General features: G+C 39.4%; 1 protein-coding gene across 4 annotated transcripts in view; it reads right to left on the bottom strand.

Annotated features, from left to right (window-relative positions):
• The window catches only part of Kcnq5 (potassium voltage-gated channel subfamily Q member 5), a 556,834-nt gene that overhangs the window by 132,661 nt on the left and 411,955 nt on the right, over positions 1-12,218 (bottom strand). For all 4 annotated transcript variants that reach the window (XM_050134658.1, XM_050134661.1, XM_050134657.1 and 1 more), the window contains one exon: positions 1,073-1,199. In XM_050134658.1, coding sequence (XP_049990615.1) covers positions 1,073-1,199 — 127 coding nt within the window. The remainder of the gene's footprint in view (positions 1-1,072; positions 1,200-12,218) is intronic.

The following is a 12,218-nucleotide window of genomic DNA, read 5'->3' as shown; positions in this document are numbered from 1 at the left end:
TCATGGAACAGAGTCCTTGTTTTGTGGTCGCCTCACTTCAAGTGATAATCCTTCATATCCTTGTTTGAGCAGAGGATTCAGAATGAAAAAAACATCTGCGGTGTGGTGGGGGGATCAAATGCCCAGTGCCTTGTGTTGTGGGGCTGTAAGCTGCCATTTGCTTTTCTCCACACCTAGCATGATGGTTTCCAGATGAGAAAGGCTGGTGTTAGCAGAGCCTGCAGAGGTGGAAACTCTACTTTTTGAAAGCACTCTATGGCTCCGGCCACTCACAAGGGGAGAAAGATTAAGGGGTGTGATCAAAGGGATTGCTCAGCAATTTCTAACTCCTCACACAAGGGAGCAAACTCTCTTATCAATTAAGTCCCACTTTCTCAGCTTGGAAATATTTGGAGTAAGCCTCATCGAGGAGAACTTCCAGCATTTGGATTGGAGTGGTTGCCTAGCAAGTGAGAAAGGCAAAAGAGCAGGGAAACCAAATTTAGCTGTCTAATAATAGTTTTGATATGTAGAGTTTTTAGTTTTAAGATATGGTTTTAAATATATTACTGAGAGATGCTAGGTCTTAACTCCACAGGGCTCCAGGAGGCATCATTTCAAACTGAATCTCAACAGAATGGAGTCCCTCCTAGAACTCAGAAGCTAGGGCCAATGAAGTCTGCTATTTGAATAGGAATTGTGGGTAAGGGAATCATATTTCAGAGTGTAGAACTCAGGATCACACTTAAAGTTTTCAGAGCATAAGCCACGCTGTGGTCTTCAGATATGCTAGAGTGTATATGCTACTAAAAATAATACACGGATGGATGCATGTTGGTGTGATTTGAACACAACCTTGTAATATATTGTAGAGCTAATTAACACACATGCACATACACACAGAGACAGAGAGAAAGAGAGAGAGAAAGAGAGAGAGAGAGAGAGAGAGAGAGAGAGAGAGAGAGAGAGAGAGAGAGCGCCAGCCCACAGTCAATAATTCCTGGATGTTGCCTTCTAGTATCAACTGAATGTTGTAAAGCTAGAGAGAGAAGAAAACGTTTAGTACCATCAATCCCGAGACTCTGATACTCACCTATTACACAGAAAGGCTTTCGAGCGAACCTTAGTCTTCCTTGCCATCCTCTATAACGACAACAGCAACCTGCAGACCAGATTCGAATGATGAACTCCAAGCCAAAGACAACGATCATCACGAACTCCTATAAGAACAGAACAGATGTCAGAGAGAAGCATTACAGAGTAACCTACTCTAAGAACCTGGGTGAATATCTCTGCACCTTAAGGTACTGGGCTTGGGACATCTGGTTAATGTCTAAAGAACTTTCTTCTCTACAAAAGTAGCCTGATGACTATCGAAGCCTCCTATTTTCTTCTCTCCTATCATGGGATACACGCCTCCTCAGGTCTTTAATACTGTGAAGGTGTCAGTTTTAATAGAAAACACGAAGGTTGAACAGTAATGTTTCCTCACCTGGGTTATATAGAGACTCTTGAAATACAATGGAAGTTTATAGACATTGAGCTTCATTGTGCAGCAAGGAGTGACATAATTCCTAACTTTGCAAGTTCCTCCCAGAGAATACAAAATAAGTTTTAGGAGTATTCACCCTTTGGTTACAGTATTAGAATCTTTTTTTTTTTTTGTGTTAAAAGAGTTTTCAAACACAGGCGGTTTCAGATGGATAACTATCTGTGTGACACGTATATTCGCTGTCAGAAGTGAGACCCAGAATCCTCTAGCTGTGAAGCCTGTTAATTATTGTACTGCCCTTTGGCAATAGCTGCCTGAACAACAACACCTGCACCAGCAAAACGGCTTGGAGATTATTTAGGAAGAGCTGTGAGTTAACCCCGGGGAAAGGCCAAATACAGCTGCTCTTAAACGGCCAGTCCCAGAGGAGGTTTGCCAGAGAAAATAATTCTGGATAAGTCTAGCAAAGTCACTTGGTACTATAGAGGCAGATCCTGAGTTTATTAAAATTGGTTTGTTTTTAAAGATCCCTTTGCTGTTTGACAACAAGGAATGTCATTATTTATAGTACAGATGATACACATTAAGCAAGGTTATGATAATGGATGGATTATAAAACTGATACAAGGTTGATATTAAAGCAGCCTCACATCACAGAAATGTAGATTGTAGAAATATCAAAGTTGCAACTTGTTTTCCATGAAGGTAAATTTGTTATCAAACTCTTGAAAACGACATGTTTGTACATACTTCATGCCAACATGTCTTTGGTTTACGTGATGACACGCTATGCATTTGAAATGTCCCCCAGAGGCACACTGTCCTATCCTCCTGCTATGCCGCATTGAAGCACCCACAAACACTTCTCATGATGAGAGATAAATCCCCTATAGCAGCGCTACTCACGATTACATAAGATCACTTTTTGGATCAATATCTGCAAATAATTTATGCACAGATGACCAAATCTATGGTCAATATAACAATGACAGGAATCCGAGGGTTTTATTTAGTTTTGGATTGTTGTGGTCTTTGAAAGCTTGTGAAATAATAGAGTCTGTTAATTTATTAAGGTGTCAAAATGTTACACCATCTGTTTTTAAGAGCACATTTCTCAACGTCTACCAACCATGCTTAAGTATAAAATGCCCATTGATCTGAGCTTGCGCACAGCCTAAGTTCTTTAGCAGCCTTCCTGTCCCTCCCCCCACTATTCTTTCTCTGGACCTCTACCTCTTTTAGGAAGGTTAGTACTCCAGGTGTGAGAATTCACATGGTGGAGAACCTTCTTCCCACAAATCCTGGTGTGTGGCCTCATTACACAGACATCACCATGAGACGATGCTTCTGTCTCATGTAAGCAGACAACTGAGGGGCTGGTCTCTGTTCAGATGGTGTCATTAAAAGGCAGGGAATGTGCGAAGCGCCAACACCTCCTGCGACTGTTTGGGCAGCCCTGACTTTCTGAAACACTAGGTAAACCCATAATGGAGTCCCAGCTAACTGGAGACCCTCTAATTTGGCACCAAAGCCCAGGGTGTTGCCTGCTTCCTGCCCCTTTGTCTGCAGACATAGTGCCTGGACGTACTGCCCTCCCCTCACACCACCACATAATGCCGGTTGCGTGCCATTTGGATTCATTGCCTAGTAACTCAATATAACCATAGCTGATTAGATAATGTGCATGTACACCAGAGAGCATACACGTTAAACAAGATCTGCACCTAAATGCCGGTCTCTAGAGTCTGCTTTCCGGGAACTCATCATGAGTCACTCCTTGCCCACTTCCTGGAAATTCATCTCTCTCCCTCCTCCCCCACTGAGCCACAGGTGAGAGTGAGACACCCCCACAGATAACACCAGTAAGTACATGAGATTGTTCTTAAGAAGAGGATGCTAAAAACCATTGGTCCACTTCTATGCTGCAGTGAGGCAGGATAAATTATGTCTACAAATTCTTTATTTAATTCCCCTTTATTCAGGAATATGGATTGATGCTTTCTGGTTTTGTTTTGTTTTAAAAAAAAGATTAGGGAAAATGCCAACAATGCTTTCTTTGCAAAACAAAAACTTCTAGAACTGCACAGAAAACAGAGAAAGCCACAGTTATATTTGGGGGCATCACCCTTCCCTTCTCTTAGAAGTCCTAGAACAGAAGTAGTGGAGAGAAAGCCGCCAAGTCTAACTAAAGACTATCCGAATAACAAAGAAACAGGATCTGGATAGAGATTTGCCTCCTCCACAACCACAACAGAATATGCATCTTCATGTTACAAACTTCTTGATTTGATTCTTTTCTTCATTAAAATAATTCAAGAAAGAACACACTCTAGGCTATCAATGAAGTCAAACGCACTGTGCTGTCAACTTATAAGGGAGTTCAAATTATAAATCAATAGTAAAAAGACAAGCATATCTCTAAACATGAGGAAAATTGAAAATTACACTTTTATGCATTTTATTAGTCAAAGAAAATCTCAGGAAAATTATAAAATATAAATAACTGAAAAATAATGAAAATACAACCTACCAAAATGTACAGGTGCAACCACCACAGTGAGGAGGGGCACATTTATATCACAAAATCCTCACATTTAAAATAAAGGTCTCAGACTAATAAACTAGGACCACAGCTGAAAAACGAAGATAGAAGAATAAAGCTGGTCCAAAGAAAGAAGAAAAGTGAAATAGCAAATATAAGAGAAGAAGAGTGTTTCCTTTACCGCACAACCTCTCCAGCAGAAGTTGTCATCAGTGTTTTTGATCTTGGCTATTCTTACAATTTGTGCTGGAGAAGGTGTGGAGTAAAGGGAACACTTCTGCATTGCTGGTGAGAGTGCAAGCTGCTACAGCCCCTTTGGATAGCAGTGTGGCAGTTTCTCAGAAAATTAGGAAACAATCTTCCTCAAGACCCAGCAATACCACTTTTGGGTATATATCCAAAGGATGCTCAATCATACTACAAGGACATGTGCTCAGTTATGTTCATAGCAGCATTGTTAGTCATAGCCAGAACCTGGAAACAATCTAAATGCCTCTCAACTGAAGAACGAATAAGGGAAATGTGATACATTTACACAATGGAATATTTCACAGCAGAAAAAAATAACGACATCTTGAAATTTTCAGGCAAATGGATAGAACTAGAAAACATCATTTTGAGTGAGATAACCCAGACACAGAAAGACAATTATCACATGTACTTACTCATAGTGTACATAAAGCAAAGCAAACCAGCCTACAAATCACAATCCCAGAAAACCTAGACAACAATGAGGACCCTAAGAGAAACATACATGAATCTAATCTACATGGGAAGTAGAAAAAGACAAATCCTGAGTAAATTGTGAGCATGACGACCATGGGAGAGGGTTGAGGGGAAGGGGAGAGAAAGGGAGGGCATCAAGAAAATTGTATAGCTCAATAAAACCAGTTTAATAAAAAGGGGGAAATAAGAGAAGAAGAAGAAAGTAATGCAATAGAAAGGAAACAGAAAATCCATGAAACAAAAAACTGCTTCTATGAAAACAATCAATAAAATTGGCAAATCTTTTGTAAACTGATAGAAATCACCAATCTCAAGAATTGATAGACATGGTGGCTGTGAAAAATCAGTAAGGAGTCTTCATGGGTGTAGCTTCTGTGAGCACCAGAAGACAGAACCTCCCAGCAAACCCCTGCTCCTTTGGGTCTTACAACCTTTCCATGCCTTCTTATGCAGCAATGTTCCCTAGGTCCTAGGTGCAGGAACGTTTTGCAGATGTATCCATTGGGATTGGGCCCCACAGCTCTGCATTTTGATCAGCTATCATGTTCTGTAGTAGGCTCTGCCTGTTCTAAAGGGAAGTTTTCTATGTAAGTTTGGTAAAGTGGTGGTTGTAAGTTCTCTTCCCTGGTTCCCGACTGCACTACCACTGAGTAGTTGGCTAGGTTTCTAGTACCAGGCATGATTTCCTTCTTGTTGAGGGTGTCTTAAATCCAATTAGAGAGCTTTTGGTTCCTGCCAAAGTATGTGTGCCACTACGTCATTCTTAGGGTTCTTGTGCCAAATTAATCACCGTGTGGTTCATAATTCCAGAAAGTCTTACTAATCTGATTGCCTAACCATGAACTGAACAAGGACGGGGAAAAGCCTCAACCCTATGCCAAGAACTAAAGAATGCTAAGTGTGGGAGAAATTGTCTTTCCTAAGGAAGAACATACATAGAGTCAGCCCTGAAAACAGACACAGAGGTAACAAATAGACTGAGCAGGTTATATTTAGGAATAAATATGCACATACATATATGCATGCACAACACAAAAAACAAGCAAAGAGCAAGTAAGGGAAGGTTTGGAGAGTAAAAAGGAGGCCGAAAATGACGAGATTATGTTATAATTTCTTTCTTTTTAATTTTTATTTATTTATTTATTTTGGTTTTCTTGAGACAGGATTTCTCTGTAGCTTTGGAGCCTGTCCTGACACTTGTTTTGTATACCAGGCTAGGCTTGAATCTGTCTCTGCCTTCTGAGTGCTGGGATTAAAGCTGTGCACCACCATTTCCTGGTTATTATTTCAAAAAAGAAAGGAAGCAGTGAAAAACCTGATAAAGAAATGCTAAGAATGATGGTGTACAGATAAATTTCACAATATAGAAAATTGGACAAATGCCATGAAAATAAAACAAAAATTTAAATAGTTTTATAATCTATAAACATTTAAATCCATAATTTAAAAGATTATGTAAAAGCTGTGTTTAGGCTAAACAGTTTCAATACTGAAATTAGACAATAATAGGTAGAGAAAAATAATGCTGGTTCCACAACACTTTTTTCTAGAATAAAGAAAATAAAGAAAACTTTAATTTTTCCTATCTAGCTTCACACAATTTCTTCCATGAAATAAGAAACCTTCCTAATTCTTCCCCTCTCCCCCATTGACACAAGTTCTTGGTGTGTAAACCATGCTGGCTTGGAGCACACTGTATAGCTCAGGCTGGCTTTAACTTGTGACATCCACTGTTCTTCCCCCTAGTGCTGGACCAGAGGCATATGTCAACAGATGCCTTACACCCAGTTCACTTGTTAAGGAAATTCAATTCTAGCCTTGAATTCCTGAACTAAAGCCATTCTCTTGCCATACCTTCCTGGTGAGCTGAGGCGACAGGCATGCAAACTATTGCATGGTTAATGTTAATAGAACAATAAACTAGGGGCTGGAGAGATGGCTCAGTGGTTAAGAGCACATACTGTTCTTCCTGAGGACCTGAGTTCAATTCCCAGCACCCACATCAGGTGGTTTACATCTGTAATACCAGCTCCAGGGAGATCTCACACCTCTAGTCTTTGTGGACACTTGCATTCATGTGTACATATCACACATACACACACACACACACTTCAAATAATAAAAATCTTAAAAAAGAAAAAAAAAACTAAAACTAAAAACAAATGTCTCTCATAAACTTAGATGTGAAAAACTTCAATAAAATATTAGCAAACAGAAACCCATTGGCATATACATAATATACCAAGTACAATTTATTTGAGGCATGTAAGATTTGTTCAGTGTTTGAAACAAATCCATCCAACGCATTCCATCAACAAACTAAAAAAGGTAAAATTTTACATAAATATATCAATCAGTTCAGGAAGAACCACTGTCATCTCTTCCTTTATAAAACACAACAGCTGAGAGAGAGAGTGTGTGATTAATATCAGCAAGCTGGTAAATATCATCTATAACCCCCCTTGCAGTTAACATATTTAATGTTAAAAAATGAATGGCATTTTCAAAAATCAAGATAGAGGCAAGATGTCTATGTTCTTCCTTCTAATTAAATATTTTACTGTAAGTTGTAATGATTGGAATGAAACAAATTAAGTCAGTAAAAGGTCCGGTTTAGAGAGTCGGACAGGAATGTTCTGTGCAATCTGAGGACATGATTGTCCATAACATGCCAAGGAGTCTACAGTCTATTGTAAGTTTAGTATAGAAAAGTCAATACATAAAATGTCAATCATATTGCACAAAATCCCGGCATATGCAATGAGCATGTTGCAGCCCAAATTCACAATATGGTAATATTTACAATCATTTCAAAGAAAATACTGTTTAGCCGTGGACTTAGCAGAACATGTGCAGCTTTTTATGTAGCACAGATTACAAATTATTAAAGAAAGAAACAAGAGAAGATTCCAATATGCGGATAGAAGGACCAGATTTACGAACCAGTGCAGTTAATATAAAAGCATCCTGTCAAAACCTCAGAAAAGCTTCCTGGGGATTCACACTTCTTCCCAACTGTGCATGGAAATTTACAGCCCTTTGAAATCTTAAGGCAGTCTGGTAAAGATGAAAGGAATGACTTTACACAATATTAAAGTCTATTATATGGCTCCAGGCACCGTGATTGTGCGGTATTTGCAGAAGGACAGACACACAGAGCGGTGGGTGAGATAAGAGATCTTAGAAATAGAACCATGCACGTATGCTCTACTGAATTTTGTCAAAAGAACAGAGACAATTCAATCTTCCAACTCTGCATCAACAGACAGAAAGGAACGGTGGGAGGAAGAATGGAAGGAGGCAAGGTCATAAATAAATAAATAAATGAATAGATAAGATTAGGATGGCAGGAGTAAGCAGGAATAGGTGAGGAAAGGAAAAGAGAGAAGGGTAGGAAGCATGATGACTCCTAACTGTACAACTCACAGTCTACACTAAACTTGGATATAAAGTATCAACCCAGTACTTTAATCCCAGTACTTTGGAGACAGAAGCAGGCAGATCTCTGCTAGTTCAAGGCCAGCCTGGTCTACCAAGGGAATTCCAGGCCACTCAGAACTACGTAGAGAGACCTTGTCTCAAAAGAGGGGCATAATTATGAAAACTATGAAACTTTCAGTGAAAACCACACATAAGAGCTGCACAAACTCAAGGCAGACAACCCCTCGCCCCCGACTAAAGAAGGGGAGGGAACACAAATTCCTACCCCTAGCAACTGATTCATGACCCAAATAAACTCCAGGGTTTATTTTGCTTTTCTCTATGTGTGCTTGTTTTTATTGTTTTTTCCTGCTCTTGTTAGTTTTTTGCTTGTTTCCTTGTTTTTAAAAGAGAAACACCATGAAGCTGGGTGCACAAGGAGGTGGTGAAGGACCTGGGAGAAGCTGGGGAAGGGGACAGAATATAAACAAAATGCATTGTATGAACATCTGAATAATAAATAAAATACTTTAAATGGTATAATAGAAATTTTTATACGTTTTAGCTAAGAAAAGTGTCATTAGACTTGACACTAAAAACAGAAATCTAATAAGGAAATTTGCACTCTGTCAAAATTAAAAACTTTTGCTTGGAGAAAGCCTAGGTCAAAAAAGTGAAAAGTAAATTACAGGTTAGAGGAAAATATTTACAAGCCATGGATTTGATGAGAAGCCAGAATCTAGAAGACATAAAAAAAACATGATGAATAAATAATATAAAGTCAAAAGTTCAATTACAAGGTTGGCAAAGGATATTATTATTTATATACCTTAATGTATACTATTTATTAAGAATATATATATATATATATATATATATACTGAAGAGAAGTAACAGATGACAAGAACATACTTGAAATGGTATTTGTCATCATTAGTCATCAAGGAAATGTAAATTAAAACCTCAATGAGAAATCACTCCACTCAGAATTGTTAAAATAAGAAGCCTCGAGGTAAGGGAAATGATCAGAACCGAGAGTGTTTCCTTAAGTCCACAAGCCTCCACTTGTGATACCCGCAAGCAACATAAAGCTCGAGAAACCTGAAAATGACCCATGGATCTAGCAATTACTGTTACCTTAGTTGTGACATTGTATGATAATTTTACCAAGTGCTAACCTTTGGGGAAATTGGGCAAAGTAGACATAGGGTATATCTACTGCTCCTTACTCCTACATGAGACGATACACAGTCATCTTGATGAAAGTGTCAGTGAAAAACGTCACTCTTAGTGATCCAAGTACAGGGTAGACTCATGAGAAGGAATGGTTCTTCATGGCCAGTTGCCTAGGATTCAGCTTCTCTATTTTCTGGGTCAAAATGCACTCTCTAGATCACCCTTTATGTAGGGTCTTCATACATTATACCAGATAATAAGGTAGTCATACATAAAATCAAATGAGTTAAAACTCTGCTCAGTTGGAATGATCCAAATGACTCCAAATGTTCACACAGGATGATTAAAGCTAGAGGCAAAACTTTTAGCTGCTGTGAGACAGGTCCTCCTGTCCTCCTGTCCAATCTTAGGTTAAATCAGTTTTCACTTGGTTGAGCTAAATTGTCCACCACTTAGTTAAATGACTGTATGTAGATTTTATGATAATATTCAAAGTACTCGATCTCCTTGGAGGAATAGTTACAGTAAAATTGATGTTGCTAATATTAGATCTATTATTTTTTACTGAAGCCCCTAGCAGCTTGGCTTTGAGAGCCTTCTATAAAGCCAAGGGCAATGATACATATTTTCATCATCTCTTTTGAAGGAGTTGTCCAATTTCACCATTATTCATCACATAATTTTGATAAACCGAGGACAAGTGTCTTATTTTCCTTAAATAGGAAGGGACCAGTTAAAAGCTGCAGTGGATAAAGGCACTTGCTACCAAGCTTGACACCTTGAGTTCAAACCCTAGGACCTGCATGGTGGAAGGAGAGAAATGACTCTTGAGAGTTCTCATATGATTTCCATACATGTGTCCAGGCCCAGATCCACAGGTCACCCACTCATCTACCCATTCCCATACAAATAACCAACCAGTTAACTTCATTTTAAAAAATAATAAAAAAATGTATATATAAAAAAAAGGAACCTAGGAGGCAGTGATACAGATAGTCCTGAATTCGGTAAGCCTCTTTCCCAGATAATAAGGTAATCTGTCTCCGTAAAATCTTTTCATTGAGAGAGATGACTTTGCTGTATATTGCTTGATAGTCACAGTCTATTCTTGATGCTAGTTTGTTTATAGGTTACTCTTTAAACACTTTTAGGTGAAGAGTTATTTATTTATTTTTGGTACAAATTCAGGATTCCTAAAGGCACATGCATTAGCTGTTTTCTCATTAGCTAACAGCATTGCTAATTAGAACAGTGACCTATTTCTAATTTACAAGCTGTCTGCTATGACTATTAGTTACTTGTGTCTTATTTCCTGCCCTCAAATGGTATTTTCTTTGTTTGTGAAGATGAACCGCCAGCGTTCCAAACCTCCTGACATTTACACCAGTTCTTAAAGAGCTGTGTCTAATTAAACACGCAAAATGGAACTCTTGCTTTTTATTCAGCGTATTGCCCTCATCAATTCTCAGCCATTTCCGCTCAGTTCTTTTTGCATGCGTATATTTACAGCAGCACAGAGCTAGGGGGCCAGCGTGCCTCCTCACATAATCCCCGCAGGAAGAGAACTGGGGACATAAATGGTAAGGAAAGGCACCAGTCAGAAGGATCGCTGGTTATTGTCACTGGAACATGGAAAATTCCACCAGAATAATACATATCATGAAGATCTAGAAATGACCCTTTGCTTAAATTGACATATAAAAACAAACATACAAAAATTAACCACTTCTTGGAACGTTGCCTGATGGAGGTGGGTCTTGTATCTTATCTGTTGCTTTCATTGGTTAATAATAAAGAAACTGCCTTGGCCCTCATAGGACAGAAAATTAGGTAGGTGGAGTAAACAGAAGAGAATGCTGGGAAAAAGAAGCTGAGTCAGAGGAGTCGCCATGGTTCTCCCACTCCAGACAGAGGCAGGTTAAGATCCTCCCTGGTAAGCCAGCTCGAGGGCTACACAGAATATTAGAAATGGGTTAGAACAATATGTAAGAGCTAGCCAATAAGAAGCTGGAACTAGCCGGGCCAGGCAGTGTTTAATAGAATACAGTTTCCGTGTAATTATTTCGGGCATAAGCTAGCCATACGGGCGGCTGGGTGCCGGGGATGCAGCCCCAGCGCTCCTTATTTCAACAATTGCCTCTTTGGAGCTCAGGAAAAATATCATTGAAAGCACACCTGTTAGGGCCTAGAGAGATGGCTCAGTAGTTTGAAGCACACGCTATTCTTCAGAGGACTTGGGTTCAATTCCCAGCATCCACGTGGAAGTTTACAACCATCTGTAGCTCCATCTAAAGGTTCTGATTCCCTCTTTTGTCCTCTGCAGACACTGCCCTCACACAGTGCATGGACACCCTAGCAAGTAAAACACCCTTACGCATAAAATAATTTAAAATAATTCAAAAGAAAACATGCCTACTGAATAGTATACAGATCACACCACATACTGTTATCAACCTAGTTTTCAAATGTCTCCTTACTTTGGAGACATGTGACCATCATATAAACTCTTCGTGTATTTGAAGAGATCTAGAGGGAGCTAATGTTTTACTAGATAGAACAATTCAATTCTGGATGGAAGACAAATGGGTGCTTTCAAATCAGGTCTGTGTGGTGGAGGTGGTGGCGGCGAGCAGACAACGGAACTTTCCTAAAGTGCTTAGCCTGTGGGAGGTGGTGTGTGGATGAGGATAGAGCCGTGGGAGTGGGATGCGGACAGAGAAAGTAGAATGAGGTGTGAAGGGGCACCAGCGCCTCCAGCCTTGGAATTCAAACTCCTCGGAGAGTTTTCAAACACATAACAGAGGCACCGCGTTGACGGGAAGACATGGGAAGACACAGATGGGAAGAGCTGTGTAAAAGCAGAAAAACGCGGTGTCTGTCAAG

The sequence above is a fragment of the Alexandromys fortis genome, unplaced genomic scaffold, assembly GCF_014885135.2.
Source record: "Alexandromys fortis isolate MF-2015 unplaced genomic scaffold, M_Fortis_MF-2015_v1.1 scaffold_20, whole genome shotgun sequence".
Lineage (NCBI taxonomy): Eukaryota > Metazoa > Chordata > Mammalia > Rodentia > Cricetidae > Alexandromys > Alexandromys fortis.
The sequence above is the reverse complement of the archived record's forward strand: the minus strand, read 5'-3'. Positions and strand labels throughout refer to the sequence as shown.